Raw genomic sequence first — 18155 nt, forward strand, 5'->3', positions numbered from 1 at the left:
CTGTGGGTAATGCTGGTTACCACAGTGCCTACCTGTACCCCAAACTGAGGCTTGCTATCCCCCTGCTGGTGGTTAGTTGTGTCACTGGTCTCATTGTGCTATGTTATATTTTGGGTGTGTCAGTTATGCTGTGGGTAATGCTGGTTACCGCAGTGCTGACCTGTACCCCAAACTGAGGCCTGCTATCCCCCTGCTGGTGGTTAGTTGTGTCACTGGTCTCATTGTGCTATGTTATATTTTGGGTGTGTCAGTTATGCTGTGGGTAATGCTGGTTACCACAGTGCCTACCTGTACCCCAAACTGAGGCTTGCTATCCCCCTGCTGGTGGTCAGTTGTGTCACTGGTCTCATTGTGCTATGTTATATTTTGGGTGTGTCAGTTATGCTGTGGGTAATGCTGGTTACCACAGTGCTGACCTGTACCCCAAACTGAGGCCTGCTATCCCCCTGTTGGTGGTTAGTTGTGTCACTGGTCTGATTGTGCTGTGTTATGTTTTCAGTGTGTCAATTATGCTGTGGGTAATGCTGGTTACCACAATGCTGACCAGTACCCCAAACTGAGGCCTGCTATCCCCCTGCTGGTGGTCAGTTGTGTCACTGGTCTTATTGTGCTATGTTATATTTTGGGTGTGTCAGTTATGCTGTGGGTAATGCTGGTTACCACAGTGCCTACCTGTACCCCAAACTGAGGCCTGCTATCCCCCTGCTGGTGGTCAGTTGTGTCACTGGTCTCATTGTGCTGTGTTATGTTTTCAGTGTGTCAATTATGCTGTGGGTAATGCTGGTTACCACAATGCTGACCAGTACCCCAGACTGAGGCCCGCTATCCCCCTGCTGGTGGTCAATTGTGTTACTGGCCTCATTGTGCTGTGTTATGTTTTCAGTGTGTCAGTTATGCTGTGGGTAATGCTGGTTACCACAGTGCCGACCTGTACCCCAGACTGAGGCCCGCTATCCCCCTGTTGGTGGAGCTGTTAAGGGACCCAGTGACTAAGACACGGTGTCATGCAGCCAGTAAGTCTATGAAATATTTACCCAAATCAGTTATCCCAACTGGCCTCAGAATCTACATGTACACATATGCTTTCTTTTAAATCTGAAGGAACTTAGATATTAATAATTATAGTGAAATATTGTATCAAGTTAGTACACATAGTGGTAGATTAAGGTCAATGTTGGCATTTTTTGTTGTTTTTTTTTTTTTGTTTTGTTTGATTTGGTTTTGAGAACAGCAAAATAATCATGATAAGCCTGGCTTGGCCTATGTTAATGTTCCTGTCAGTCATTGCTTTAATCTCTCTATCCCCCTTAGATGCCTGTGGTAACCTGAGCCTCCACTCCCCTGCACTGTGTCAAGATCTCATCAAGGCTAAAGCTGTTAACAGGTAATTCGCTCATCCAGTCCCATAGTTGGTCTCTTCAGTTGTTCACACTAAGACACTTTATCAGTCATTCATTATATACATGTCCCTCAGTCAGTCATTTGGTCACTCACTCAGTCCCTTTGCCAGTGAATCATCCACATCAGTTGTGAATGGGATTAGTATATATCGGAGAACATCAGCTAATGTGGATAAGAGCTGTGAAGATTTTATGATACACATAGAAATTTGGCATGGGAAATTTTAATGTTAGAGCAATATACATGTATGTACTTATTTGTGTCTGATTTACTCTGATTGGTTGTTATAGCCTTGTTTCATATTGTTGGATGTTTTACCCTGTGTTTGATTGGTTGTTATAACCTTGTTTCATGTTGAGTGTTTTAGTTTGTGTTTGATTGGTTGTTATGGCCTTGTTTCATGTTGTTGGATGTTTTGCTTTGTGTTTGATTGGTTGTTATCATGGTTATTGTCGTGTTTCAGGTTGTTGGATTTGGTGTGTCATGACACCCAGTACAATGTCCAGTCGTGTGCTCTGTTGGCCCTAAGGACAATGTCGCAACAACCATCTCTGAAAAAGGTAACTTTTGTGATTGGCTGGATTGTCTAAAAGAAAACACACTTTGTGCTGCAGCCTGAAAAATGTGGAAATCTTTCTCTTCAGCTTTCAAATAAGTGTCTTGACTGAAATGATAACTACATGTACATGTATAATTATATGCTAAGGCAAAGTCTGATTAGAATCGTTAAGAACACCACAACATTTGATGATTTTTTTGAAATAGTGTCATGATGAAACCAGTACCTTTGGCAAGCTTTAGTGGCTTGAATGACTTCTCTAAGCTGATTTTTATATGTACACAAAAATGGCTTTGTGGTAAATAAATATTGTATGGACAAACTCATTATCCTGGTGTTGAGAAAGGTATATAGGGGGTGTGTCAGAATTTTGGAAGGGTTCACACAAAGGGTTGAAATCTCCAGATATTGTTCTCAACTCATGGGTAACTTATAAAGGAAAGTGTTGTTACCAAGAACGATTGATCCAAATAGTCATGAAGTGTCAGAAGTTACATCTCGTGTCCATACTCGGAAACTAAAACCATGTATTTAGGCTTTCCTTTTTTATAGAAAATTCCTTACTTTTTCAAGTATTTCACCATTATATGCACCTACTCCCCTGCTAGGAAGTTTGGTGTAGGAAGAAGGTTTTTTTGATACATGTACATGTAAGCTGAAACAATTTCCTTTGATTTCCCTGTCTTCTTTTATAATTTAGATGGCCATTGTCTGGTTTGTAATGTTTGTACCTGTATTTAACCTGCTACACCACTCTTTCTGACTACAGGAAATGCTAGTGCTCAAGGCTGCTAAAAAACTGTCCCCAATCACATCTGGTCATACCCCACGAGGTCGCTCTGGAAGTGGGAGTCGTCCTATTAGCGTTGTCTCCAGCCTCAAGAGCTCTGCAGGGAGCCTCAACACTGTGGTGAACCATTGTAATAAGTTGTTACTCGTTCTCAAGGGCTGATAACTCTTACAAGCATGTTACCTGCTAGTCAAACTTATGTTTTCTATCCAAGAACTGTAACTGTTAAATGGACATTGTAATACTTGTGAATTGTTACTGCTTTCAGAAAATAACAGGAAATATTGCAGGATAGTCCACATTTTTTGCACATGATAATTAGCAAGCTTTTATTTTCATTTTTATTCCATCTTCTAATGTAATGTTGACAAGCGATTTCTTCCGCCCATAAAACAACCATTTAAAGTGGTGTGGTCTTTATTTGCAGGGAGGCATATATACTGATTTGATAACTGTTTATACAAAATACATGTATGTGTTATAATGAGGGTAATGATAAAGGAACCTTGTAGTGAGGTATTACTGATTCTGAATTTATGATGATAATATATAAATGTAATGCATGTATTGTCATACTAAATGCTGTCTGCGATGAAAACACATTGAGCATGGGTAACTTGTATGCTCAAGGCAAGATACATCTGTGCTTTCCTCTGGAGAATGTTTGTTTTTTTTACTCCCAAAATGTGGATGTACTTGTAGTTTTCTACTTAGTTTGTAGTGATAATGTGTATGGTGGTGATATCTTTGACACTGGTTAGCTCAATGTTCCACAGTTGTTCCTTAGATTACACTGCATAATTCTACCTCTTCATGTACTTAGCAAAATATTCATGTGTGCATCCATTCCGAACACAGCCCAGTTTCTTTTAAATTTTTCAGATGTCCATGTAGTAGAGACACAAATCTGAGGTGCTAGAGTTGTTTTTTTGTATTGAATTGTTTGCTTTAGTTTAATGAAGAGCAGTCTGTATTTATGTTTATTTACATGTATATGTACGCATATATTCACATGATTCTTCGCAGCATTTCTTTTTTTTTTAATGTTGGATGTCCGTCCATTGCTGTTTAAACCAGCTATTGCTTGTTCACGTATAATACTGTAGGTTTGAGAGACAAAAATAATAAATGTTCCGTGCTATAATTGTGAATGTATTTTTCTGTCGCTTACTGTTTTAAAAGAAAACTAAAGTAACATTGTCAGTACATATTTCTAACGGTCCATCTAAGAGTTTTGCTTGCTTGCCTATGGAATATGTGTAATATGTATAATATGCTAGTTGGAACATGTGGTTCTGAAGTACAATCACTTGTGACTACCTATACATGTGTACCTGTATGAATGGTGCATTATTTAATGTCATACATTCTTGAGACATCTGTCACTCCAAAACTCCCTTTCTATGTTTAAGCAAGCCCTGACTGTAATGTATTTTACAGAGAGGAATTGTTTTTCATGATGAATGATGAACCGTGTTGGTTGGTACAATGAATCATACTCTTCACCACACTGGCTGTTTTTTTTTTTGTTTTTTTTTTTTTTGTTTTTTTTTTTTTGTTTTTTTTTTTTAAACCTACTTGCAGTTGAGGTTAGTCTCATCTTTAAACCTGACGAGACACTGAACTGCAGGTGTATAAGGTTGATACCATCTAGTTCAATGTGGTGCATGTGGCTGTGTGAACATCTCAGGTGATAACTGCACAGTCAGTGGCATTTTAAGATACTGTGGTGTGTGTGCTAGTTATAGCTCAATGGACACTTCACCCAAGAATAACAGTCAGAAGTAGCTCAGTTATTTTTACACCCTTAATGCTTTTTGCACACAAATGCATATAGAAAATACATTGTAACATTTTATACCAATACTATTTATAACATTCACTTATTGTTTAAATACTTTTGCATTATTATTTTACTCTGTTTGTATTAAAGAATACCAGCTTCTTTATCTGAAAGAAGTTGGCAATCCGTCCACTTTTCAAACGCCACATTGAGAACTTCACTTATGCATTTTGAAGTTTTTTTGTGTTAGATATATTTAAGCATCTAGGTACAAATATCTCCTGCAAGCGTTGAAGACATGTTAATATATGACTTTATTTAATTATGGGAGTAGGTATTTACCTATCAGTTTATAGGTGTACATGTAAGTAGAATAAAGTGTAGATATACCTGTTTACCCTAATTCCTCAACCTTTTCGTATATAGAAGAGGAACTTTGAGTGCAGTTTATGCACCTATTTGATTTTGCAGACAAAACTATATTGGTTAGGTTAGCCAATTTCAGGGCTTCACAAAAAGTATAATTTTCACAGAATAATGCCCTCAGAATTTGCTGAAATAAACACCTTGTGAACATGCGAAAAGGTTGAAGAATCACAGTAGGTGAGACATAGGCTGTACATGTACTTTTAACCTATTCACTTAGTATGTCATAGTTTTCATACATTCTCCATTTCAATGTGTTAAGTTATTTCTCTTAGCCTGACTGAATATAATACATATTTTAATGTTGAATTATATGCGTCATATGAACATGAATCCTATGGATGGTTTTGCGGGTACATACTCAGTGCACATGTGTCTGGTACAACATACAAGTACACAACATATAACAGAAAAACTCCCCCTTTATGTGATCTTTGTTGAAGATTGGTAGATGTAGGGATCGCAGCTCTTTGTGTCGAAGTGAGAAAATGTGAATATGCTATGACATTTTGTAGCAATTTGTCTCAATCTGAAAAAAAAGTGTGGAAAATGCAAAACTGAAGTTACCAATACGTCTTGGAAACTTTCTGTTTTCATATGGGGTTGTTTGTAGTGGTTTTTTCATATCTGCTGTATGTTGGCCTCCTCGGGATAAATAAACTTGTATGATGTCACAGAGCCATCCAGACATGCATGCAGCTGAAACACATGTCGCCTTAAAGCGTGTCAAGATTATTCGTGGTTTTGCCTGGTGTAACTTGTGACAAAGTGAGACAAGTGTAACAAAGGTGTGACAAAAATATGACTAAAACAGAAAACTGTTATATTAAAAAATGTTTTATGCAAAAAAATGTCAGTTGACAATTTGATCCTGTGATCTCTGATAATGCCATTATTATTTAATGTGACATCTGTGAGAAAACCGGAGTTTGATCAGCTGGTAAATCTGTCAGGATCTTGCCACCTTGAAATCGATCAAATGGCTTGCCCGTGAAGGTTACTTTCCATTGTTACCATAGTTACAGAGGAATTCTCTGACAAAAAAATTCACATTTAGATTTTGAGTGCAAAGTTGAAAGTAAAAAAGTCTGCATTCCAAAGGCTCCACTACATGCAATGTTCTTTCCACTCAATTCGGCAAAATTAAAACAGGACTGTTAGTTACGAGTAATGGTCTTAATGTCACATGTAATGGTCTTAATGACACATTTATTTCAAAGACAGCATGAATGTTTCATCAGTTCAGTATGATGTTAATTTGTTGAAACACCCGGCTTTTTATTCTAAATCCTTCATCCGCTTTTGAACAATTGGACCCTGTATCAGTAGCGTGCGGGTTATGATGGCACAGACATACAGTAACTCTTACAGTGTGGATCCCTAGCACTCAAATTGTAAGGAGATAGATGTGCAAAACTAATATAGCCCAGTTCTCATTCGTCCATTACCAAACCAGACCACATACCTAATTAATGGAAATGTCATTAAGGAAATGTGTTTATTAAAATATATCAATTGATAATTATTGTCTTGTTTTATGTAACATGGTATGATGTTCAGTTGCATATTGGTTGACATGGATTCTGACTGGTTAAGTGATATAGTGAGTGAATGAGTGATTGGGGTTTAACGCCGTGCTCAACAATTTTTCAGTCATATGACGACGAAGGAGTCCTTACGGTGTATGTAATGTACTTCCTTGTTGCAGGACGGATTTCCACCGCTCTTTTATCTAGTGCTGCTTCACTGAGACGACTTACCGAAGGCAGGTAAGCTACCATTAATCTGATACGGGTCCACCAGTTGTTGAACTATCCCCTCCATTCTGGAGCCAAGTGAGGAAGCCACAACTTCCTCTTTTAAAGTCTTAGGTGTGACTCGACCCAGGATTGAGCCTGGATCTACCGGTCCCGAAGAGGACGCTCTGTCAACTGTGCTATCCGGGTCGGTGCTAAGTGATATAAAGTGCAGGTTTATTTTGTAGGAGACCACGGAAAATTAATCGGTGGCGCCGTGTGTTCCCAGGCTTTGTTGTGGCTTCATGTTAGAAGTCTTGTCAGAAATTTAGCGACGAGTGGTGGTGTCCAACGGGTTTCTAATTCGAGGCTAAGACAAGAATAATGTACTCTGCTGTGGAAAGCACTGATGAAATGAAGAAATTGTCGATCCAGGGCAATGAAACAATGCGTTCATTTGATTTCAGGCACGTGTCTGTTATTCACAGTATTCTAAATCATGACAGAGATGTTGGGCCGACCAGCATTATTTTGGAAGAAAACCGGGCGAGCCCAGGGGAATCTCACGACGGCTGAGTTCTTAATGGTGTTCTATCAATGAAATGTGTGTAAAAGTACTAAACATGCTGTCAACGTCTACACTTAAATTTAATCAGCAGCTCATGAAATGCGATTAGAGAACACACGACTAAACTTAAATATAAAGTCTAAATAACAAATTTAGTTTAAATCGTCGGTGAGGGGTATGTTCATCTGTCCGACTCAGTGGTTCGCTCAGGCGGAAACCGAAGTGAAGCGAAATAATCTCGCGACCTAATATATTCAAATACACACCAGAGCACCTGATTTTCAGTTTAACTTGACAGTAATTCACGTCGAAATGCAGGATTTCCCTTCACATGAATAGCTAACCCCATGTTTCAAATATAAATCTGTTGCCGCTGAATGCTTGACTGCTTCTCGCTATGCTGTTTAAAACATAGTCTATTGGCATTATAATTAGTTTCGACTTATTACGTCATATAGTGTATTACCGAACAATGACACGGGTGGCGCTTATCCTAAAGTCATCGCGAACAGCTAAATGACCGCTCGTCTGCTCCTGATTTACCGCTCAGATAGACTTTTAGCTGTCCGCGGACATGCAACAGTGTGCCTCCCACGGCTAAATCGGGTATAATTTATTAAATATGAAATAAATAACTTATTTTTGGCCTTCTATAATAAATGTCAAAGAAGACGAAATCAGTTGGGTACCTGTTGAAGGTACCGTTATTACAAAATCTCCTTATTTCTTGTGTCACCCAACGCTAATCAGCTTGCCGATTAAGCTGTTGGCTGAACGCCACTGTACATCCCAGATTTCATCCATACTTGCATGCATAACTCTCACAAAACAAGTAGATTGTACCGATATATAGCCTATATGAAGGATAATAGAAAATATCACACACTAATTATTAGATAGTACGATATTCCTTTCTACTAAAGAAAAACGACACAAAAGGGTAGACAGTAAAAGTTAAATTTCGTTCCCCAGCTATGTTATTAAGATATTGGTAGATGCTCATGTATGTTAACATAGTTTAATCCTCAGAAGGGAAAAAAATAACGAAACCATACAAGAATTTTAGCCAAAATAGTTTGCAACCCACAATTTTGTTATTCTATTTATTCCATGCTATGCACGGTGGGATGGGTGAACAAGAGACTGAAACAAGCACACCAAATGCTGTGCCCAGTGTCAGTTTAGCACTTAAAGACGACACATGTGCATAAGTGTACCATTGTTATATCAGTTTCGATTTGTTGAAACCAGTTTGGCTGTCTCTGTTGTTTTTGTATTAGGTCAACTGAGGTCAGTTGATAATTGCGTGTGGCTCTCCTTGAGTGGAGTCCCTCTACAAACCTTCCCCCTTTTTCACACATAAGTTCACCTTGACCGTCTTCTCAATGGGTAACTTTTTTATTGAAAACGTGTTACGCAAAAGACGTCCCTCTTGCACTTCACCGATAAGACCTACCAATAAACGATACGATTTGTAATGGAAGGGTAAAAACACTGCAGACGTGCCTCGAAATTCTCGAGTCATAATCAGGAAAAGAACGAAAGGTCATAACTTCGTGATTTGAATCCAGCGACCAACAGTGAAGTCGGATTCACCTCCTATTCCATTGTTGGAAACTTGCAGGCCTACTATTCCACAGTTGTTGTCTGTGTGGTTAACTGTCCTGTCCGTTACAAGGGCGATACCTGGTGACGCCTTCTTTTTTCCCATTAACGCTTGCGGACCGGCAGAATCGTCGACCTTTCTGGGCAAACCTGAACACTCACGGACATTCACGGAAGTCGTCCCGAACTCAGGATCCCCACTGTGATTGACAGGTGTCGCTACCATGCACAGCAATGTGTTATTGACCGTTTCGTAAATCATTCGCTGACGACGCATAAACTCTTTATGCCGGCGGTAGAGACAAAAGTCCACACAGAAAACCAGAATGAAGAGGAAAACGATAGGGAGCATAATGATGAGCACTAAAGGTAGCTTCCAGGATACACACCCGTTACCTGAAGAGAAGCAAAAAAAAAAGGACTGTTTGATTGATTCATTAAATGATTGTTCGATATTTATATATTTATTAATTTCTTATTTATTGGTTGCTTGATTTTATTTCGATTGACCATCCGATCGATCGCTCGATTTATATAATTCGTGATTTTATTCCACTGAATGCCTTATGCAAAAAAAACCAGAAAGCGTCTTTGTACTACAGAATTTATACATTATAAGCTTAATGTATGGGCTTTTATTATTATTTTCATTGATATCATGGCGGTAACATTCATTGCGCATGTGAAGAAAACCGAATTGCGGGTTTAACAGGCTACATGCATAGGTATGTGATTAACTATTCATTTGCCACTTGGGTATGTGATTAACTATTCATTTACCACTTTGGTGTGTGATTAACTATTCATTTGCTACTTGGGTGTGTGATTAACTATTCATTTGCCACTTGGGTGTGTGATTAACTATTCATTTGCCACATGGGTGTGTGATGAGCTATTCATTTGCCACTTGGGTGTGTGATTAACTATTCATTTGTCACTTGGATATGTGATTAACTATTCATTTGTCACTTGGATATGTGATTAACTATTCATTTGCTACTTGGGTGTGTGATTAACTATTCATTTGCCACTTAGGTGTGTGATTAACTATTCATTTGCCACCTGGGTATGTGATTAACTATTCATTTGCCACCTGGGTATGTGATTAACTATTAAATTGAAACTTGGGTATGTAATTAACTATTCATTTGCCACTTGGGTGTGTGATTAACTATTCATTTGCCACATGGGTGTGTGATGAGCTATTCATTTGCCACTTGGGTGTGTGATTAAATATTCATTTGTCACTTGGATATGTGATTAACTATTCATTTGTCACTTGGATATGTGATTAACTATTCATTTGCTACCTGGGTGTGTGATTAACTATTCATTTGCCACTTAGGTGTGTGATTAACTATTCATTTGCCACCTGGGTATGTGATTAACTATTCATTTGAAACTTGGGTATGTAATTAACTATTCATTTGCCACTTAGGTGTGTGATTGAATATTCATTTGCCATTTAGGTGTGTGATTAACTATTCATTTGCCACTTGGGTGTGTGATTAACTATTCATTTGCCACTTAGGTGTGTGATAAACTACTTAGGTGTGTGATTAACTATTCATTTCCCACCTGGGTGTGTGATTAACTATTCATTTGCCACTTAGGTGTGTGATTAACTATTCATTTGCCACTTGGGTGTGTGATTAAATATTCATTTGTCACTTGGATATGTGATTAACTATTCATTTTCCACTTAGGTGTGTGATTAACTATTCATTTGCCACCTGGGTATGTGATTAACTATTCATCTGCCACCTGTGTATGTGGTTGAATAATCATCTGCTACCTGGTACATAGGTGGCTGTTCATCTGCCACCTGTGTATCTGGTTGAATAATCATCTGCTACATAGGTACATTGGTGGCTGCTCATCTGCCACCTGTGTATGTGATTGACTCTTCGTCTGCTACATGGGTACATTGGTGACTGCTTATCTGTCACCTGTGTATGTGATTGAATAATCATCTGCTACCTGGTACATTGGTGGCTGCTCCTCTGCCAACTGTGTATGTGGTTGAATAATCATCTGCTACATGGGTACATTGGTGGCTGCTCATCTGCCACCTGTGTATGTGGTTGAATAATCATCTGCTACCTGGGTACATCGGTGGCTGCTCATCTGCCACCTGTGTATGTGGTTGAGTAATCATCTGCTACCTGGGTACATTGGTGGCTGCTCATCTGCCACCTGTGTATGTGGTTGAATAATCATCTGCTACCTGGGTACATTGGTGGCTGCTCATCTGCCACCTGTGTATGTGGTTGGGTAATCATCTGCTACATGGGTACATTGGTGGCTGCTCATCTGCCACCTGTGTATGTGGTTGAGTAATCATCTGCTACCTAGGTACATTGGTGGCTGCTCATCTGCCACCTGTGTATGTGGTTGAGTAATCATCTGCTACCTGGGTACATTGGTGGCTGCTCATCTGCCATCTGTGTATGTGGTTGAATAATCACCTGCTACCTGGGTACATTGGTGGCTGCTCATCTGCCACCTGTGTATGTGGTTGGGTAATCATCTGCTACATGGGTACATTGCTGGCTGTTCATCTGCCGCCTGTGTATGTGGTTGAATAATCATCTGCTACATAGGTACATTGGTGGCTGCTCATCTGCCACCTGTGTATGTGGTTGAATAATCATCTGCTACATGGGTACATTGGTGGCTGCTCATCTGCCATCTGTGTATGTGGTTGAATAATCACCTGCTACCTGGGTACATTGGTGGCTGCTCATCTGCCACCTGTGTATGTGGTTGGGTAATCATCTGCTACATGGGTACATTGCTGGCTGTTCATCTGCCGCCTGTGTATGTGGTTGAATAATCATCTGCTACATAGGTACATTGGTGGCTGCTCATCTGCCACCTGTGTATGTGGTTGAATAATCATCTGCTACATGGGTACATTGGTGGCTGCTCATCTGCCACCTGTGTATGTGATTGAATAATCATCTGCTACCTGGGTACATTGGTGGCTGTTCATCTGCCGCCTGTGTATGTGGTTGAATAATCATCTGCTACCTAGGTACATTGGTGGTTGTTCATCTGCCACCTGCGTATGTGGTTGAATAATCATCTGCTACATGGGTACATTGGTGGCTGCTCATCTGCCACCTGTGTATGTGATTGAATAATCATCTGCTACCTGGGTACATTGGTGGCTGTTCATCTGCCACCTGTGTATGTGGTTGAATAATCATCTCCTACCTAGGTACATTGGTGGCTATTCATCTGCCACCTGTGTATGTGGTTGATTCTTCATCTGCTACATGGGTACATTGGTGGCTGCTCATCTGCCACCTGTGTATGTGGTTGATTTTTCATGTGCTACATGGGTACATTGGTGACTGCTCATCTGCCATCTGTGCATGTCGTTGATTTTTCATCTGCTACCTGGGTACATTGGTGGTTGTTCATCTGCCATCTGTGTATGTGGTTGAATAATCATCTACTACCTGGGTACATTGGTGGTTGTTCATCTGCCACCTGTGTATGTGGTTGGGTAATCATCTCCTACATGGGTACATTGGTGGCTGCTCATCTGCCACCTGTGTATGTGGTTGAGTCATCATCTGCTACCTGGGTACATTGGTGGCTGCTCATCTGCCACCTGTGTATGTGGTTGAATAATCATCTGCTACCTGGGTACATCGGTGGCTGCTCATCTGCCACCTGTGTCTGTGGTTGATGATTCATTTAGAACTTGGGTACATGGCTGTCTGTTCATTTGCTGCCTCAGTATGTGCTTAACTGATCGTTGCTCTATGGCGATGTGGTTACCGCCTGTACCCAGGTAGCACGTTAACAGTTAACCAGATACCCAAGTAGGAAAAGAACCATCAACCACATACCCAGGTAGCAGATGAACAGTCGACACATACACAGGTAGTAAACGGACGATTAACCACACACGCAAGCAGCAAAAGAACAATTACCTACGTACTCAGTTCTCAAAAAAGCCAATACCCAGGTTGTACGTGGGCGATTACCACACACTCAAGTAGCAAATGAACAATTACCCACATAGTCAGGTGACAAATGAACAGTTACCCACATAGTCAAGTGACAAATGAACAGTTATCTGCATAGTCAGGTGACAAATGAACAGTTACCCGCATAGTCAGGTGACAAATGAACAGTTACCGCAGAGTCAAGTGACAAATGAACAGTTATCCACATAGTTAGTTGACAAATGAACTGCTACCCACATAGTCAGGTAACAAATGAACAGTTACCCACATAGTCAAGTGACAAATGAACAGTTACCCACATAGTCAGGTGACAAATGAACAGTTATCCACATAGTCAGGTGACAAATGAACAGTTATTTACGTAGTCAGGTGACAAATAAACAGTTATCCACATAGCCAAGTGACAAATGAACAGTTATCCACATAGTCAGGTAACAAATGAACAGTTATCCACATAGTCAGGTGACAAATGAACAGTTATTTACAAAGTCAGGTGACAAATGAACAGTTATCCACAGAGTCAGGTGACAAATAAACAGTTACCCACATAGTCAAGTGACAAATAAACAGTTACCCACATAGTCAGGTAACAAAGGAACAGTTATCCACATAGTCAGGTGACAAATGAACAGTTACCCACCCAGCCAGGTGAGAAATGAACAGTTATTTACATAGTCAGGTGACAAATGAAGAGTTATCCACAGTCAGGTGACAAATAAACAGTTATTCACATAGTCAGGTGACAAATGAACAGTTATCCACATAGTCAGGTAACAAATGAACAGTTACCCACATAGTCAGGTGACAAATGAACAGTTACCCGCATAGTCAAGTGACAAATGAACAGTTACCCACATAGTCAGGTGACAAATGAACTGGTATCTACATAGTCAGGTGACAAATGAACAGTTACCCACATAGTCAGGTGACAAATGAACAGTTACCCACATAGTCAGGTAACAAATGAACAGTTACCCACATAGTCAAGTGAGAAATGAACAGTTATCTGCATAGTCAGGTGACAAATGAACAGCTACCCACACTGTCAGGTGACAAATGAACAGTTATCCACATAGTTAGGTGACAAATGAACAGCTACCCTCATTGTCAGGTGACAAATGAACAGTTATCCACATAGTTAGGTGACAAATGAACAGCTACCCTCATTGTCAGGTGACAAATGAACAGTTATCCACATAGTCAGGTGACAAATGAACAGTTATCCACAGTCAGGTGACAAATAAACAGTTATTCACATAGTCAGGTGACAAATGAACAGTTATCCACATAGTCAGGTAACAAATGAACAGTTACCCACCCAGTTAGGTGACAAATGAACAGTTACCCGCATAGTTAGGTGACAAATGAAGAGCTACCCACATAGTCAAGTGAGAAATGAACAGTTATCCACATAGCCAAGTAACAAATGAACAGTTATCCACATAGTCAGGTGACAAATGAAGAGCTACCCACATAGTCAAGTGAGAAATGAACAGTTATCCACATAGCCAGGTGACAAATGAACAGTTATCCACATAGTTAGGTGACAAATGAACAGCTACCCACACTGTCAGGTGACAAATGAACAGTTATCCACATAGTCAGGTAACAAATGAACAGTTATCCACATAGTCAGGTGACAAATGAACAGTTATTTACAAAGTCAGGTGACAAATGAACAGTTATCCACAGAGTCAGGTGACAAATAAACAGTTACCCACATAGTCAAGTGACAAATAAACAGTTACCCACATAGTCAGGTAACAAAGGAACAGTTATCCACATATTCAGGTGACAAATGAAGAGCTACCCACATAGTCAAGTGAGAAATGAACAGTTACCCACATAGTCAGGTAACAAATGAACAGTTACCACAAAGTCAGGTGACAAATGAACAGTTACCAACATAGTTTAGTGAGAAATGAACAGTTACCAACATAGTCAGGTGACAAATGAACAGTTACCCACATAGTCAGGTAACAAATGAACAGTTATCCACATAGTCAGGTGACAAATGAACAGTTACCACAAAGTCAGGTGACAAATGAACAGCTACCCAGATAGTCAAGTGAGAAATGAACAGTTATCCACATAGTCAGGTAACAAATGAACATTTACCCACATAGTCAGGTGACAAATGAACAGTTATCCACAGAGTCAAGTGACAAATGAACAGTTATCCACATAGTCAGGTAACAAATGAACAGTTATCCACATAGTCAGGTAACAAATGAACATTTACCCACATAGTTAGGTGACAAATGAACAGCTACCCACATTGTCAGGTGACAAATGAACAGTTATCCACATAGTCAGGTAACAAATGAACATTTACCCACATAGTCAGGTGACAAATGAACAGTTATCCACAGAGTCAAGTGACAAATGAACAGTTACCCACATAGTCAGGTGACAAATGAACAGTTACCCACATTGTCAGGTGACAAATGAACAGTTACCCACATAGTCAGGTGACAAATGAACAGTTATTTACATAGTCAAGTGACAAATGAACAGTTAACCACACAGTCAAGTGACAAATGAACCGTTACCAACATAGTCAGGTGACAAATGAATAGTTACCCACATAGTCAAGTGAGAAATGAACAGTTATCCACATAGTTAGGTGACAAATGAACAGCTACCCACACTGTCAGGTGACAAATGAACAGTTATCCTCATTGTCAGGTAACAAATGAACAGTTACCCACATAGTCAGGTGACAAATGAACAGTTACCCGCATAGTCAAGCGACAAATGAACAGTTACCCACCCAGTTAGGTGAGAAATGAACTGGTATCCACATAGTCAGGTGACAAATGAACAGTTATCCACATAGTCAGGTAACGAATGAACAGTTACCCACATAGTCAGGTAACAAATGAACAGTTACCCACATAGTCAGGTGACAAATGAACAGTTACCCGCATAGTCAAGCGACAAATGAACAGTTACCCACCCAGTTAGGTGAGAAATGAACAGTTACCCGCATAGTCAAGTGACAAATGAACAGTTACCCACATAGTCAGGTGACAAATGAACAGTTACCCGCATAGTCAAGTGACAAATGAACAGTTATCTGCATAGTCAGGTGACAAATGAACATTTACCCACATAGTCAGGTGACAAATGAATAGTTACCCACATAGTCAAGTGAGAAATGAACAGTTATCCACATAGTTAGGTGACAAATGAACAGCTACCCACACTGTCAGGTGACAAATGAACAGTTATCCACATAGTCAGGTGACAAATGAACATTTACCCACATAGTCAGGTGACAAATGAACAGTTATCCACATAGCCAGGTGACAAATGAACAGTTACCCACATACTCAGTTGACAAATGAACAGCTACCCACACAGTCAAGTGACAAATGAAGAGTTTGTCACATAGTGAGGTTACAAATGAACTGTTACGCACATACCCAGGTTGATTACCAGTTGTAGTCCGGTGTGTTCTGATGCGTTGCAGCTGTCCATGTCCTATAGCCGACAACCATCCGGACCAAAGTTTCCTCCCTTCCTTGGCTTAAATGAGACTTTTTCCTCTTTGAACGGTGGTTGACCAATGTGATATGTAGAATCTGAAGTCCGGGAAAATGCCTACCGCCACAATCAATAGACCTTAACGGTGACATAATCAGAAAGGCCCAGTTAGCCAGGGTGTTGGCACCAAATATACTTGTGAACTTTCGCAGAAGTGCATGTCGATACTTGTCGCCAATTTCCGTAAGTAGAGCGCCTTAACTAATTTCTTTATCAGCCATATTGGTTCACAATCAGCTTAAACGAAAAAGAAGATCTGTTCTTGAATACGGTATATATTTGGTAAAACAAACGAGTTAAAATGAAAGTGCCACCAAATACCTTCTTTTTTATACTGGTAATGAGAAAAAATGTAGAACTATCGTCACTTTGTTAAGATTTTAGTTTTATGGGCAACTCGCTGTATTAGTCAGAAATGAAAAGTCAGAAAACTGTAAATGACGTTAGCATTCATCACACATGTTGAATGTGAGAGTTCGATCCTAGGTAATGTCACTTAATTTGAAGAATTTTTAGACAAATAACACCCATTATTCTTATTCAGGTGGCCAGGGTGTGTTTGACCAGCAACATCATCGTCGTCGCTGCTCTGGTTTTACCCTGTATGCTCTGTGTCCTTTATTAATGTATAGCCTCATAAACCAGTCATGAGAATACAGAACAGTTATAGAATAAAACCCTAACTAAGGTAAACTGACAATTGAGTCACATTTCACGGTTAAGTGTGACCATTTGTCAGCTATCACATTGTCTTTACTCTCTATGTCTGTTTTACTCTCTATGCTGTAAGTCATTTACATTATCTTAGGTAAATAGTTTTACTGGATGGACGTTTACGTTAAAATACATTCTAGAACCTAAGTTCATCATAGTTAGAATTATATACTTCTTATATACTGCTTAGTTTTATGGATTAGAAGCCCATTCAAAATGGCGGTCGTAAGCTTTCAATCCTGCACAAGCCAGCGATCCGTGACAAACCCACCTCACAATGTTCTACGTTTCACGTAACACTGTTACACTCCAAGCAACAGGTCAACTCCCCTCAGGCATATTTAATCTGCTTACATGTATTTAATGTATCTAATTTTAAACTGAACCCGCCTTGCTCTGAATTACGATTTAATCGCGATAAAACCATGCTCTTTGTTCTAGTTATAGCCCCAAAGAGGAACACTACTTCCGATCTTATGTTTCGCATGAGCGCCGGAAGTAATGAGAAGAGGTGGGATGTTTGGGTAGAGGGTGGGGAGGGATACATTTGGGCTTGTTTTAAGAGAAAAAAAAACTCCCCTGGTTTTTAAAATGCGGATGTCCTGGCCTCCCTGCCTGGAGGCCAGGTACGCCCCTCGTTGAGTCACCACGGAGTGTCTTTGCAACATGCCTTTCTGAATCTTAACATAGCGCTGCCTCAAAGCTACATTTCCTGCCACAGTGTCAGAAAACCTGTACATTTATAGGGACATAGCCTTTTGGGGGTGATGGCTGTCAAGCGTCGAAGTTGCCTATGGATTTTATCGGCTTGAGTGCTTAGACAGCTTCTGATTACAATCAAGAATGAAGCAGATTGTTGCAGAATCTAGTAAATCATCACCGTTAACTCTTCTTTGGAGGTATGCGACTTCTAGTGCTGGGTTTATTGAGATTCGGGAAGAACACGTTAAGAGTTAAATTGCCGATCTTCATAATGAAGAATAGGCAAGAATGACTCTCTATTAAACATACAAACATGTATTAATACAGCTTCCACAAATA

At 39.8% G+C, this 18155-nt stretch overlaps 1 protein-coding gene across 1 annotated transcript; it reads left to right on the forward strand.

Annotated features, from left to right (window-relative positions):
* The first annotated feature begins 100 nt into the window (after positions 1 to 100).
* LOC135477177 (serine/threonine-protein kinase 36-like) lies at positions 101 to 4197 on the forward strand. Its single transcript, XM_064757333.1, has 6 exons — positions 101 to 199; positions 500 to 583; positions 884 to 1013; positions 1312 to 1384; positions 1865 to 1961; positions 2730 to 4197. Exons 1-6 carry the CDS (start codon positions 101 to 103, stop codon positions 2910 to 2912), a joined length of 666 nt encoding a protein of 221 aa, XP_064613403.1. The 3' UTR covers positions 2913 to 4197.
* Positions 4198 to 18155: the final 13958 nt, after the last annotated feature.

Source organism: Liolophura sinensis, chromosome 10 (genome assembly GCF_032854445.1).
Source record: "Liolophura sinensis isolate JHLJ2023 chromosome 10, CUHK_Ljap_v2, whole genome shotgun sequence".
In the NCBI taxonomy this organism is placed as follows: Eukaryota; Metazoa; Mollusca; class Polyplacophora; order Chitonida; family Chitonidae; genus Liolophura; species Liolophura sinensis.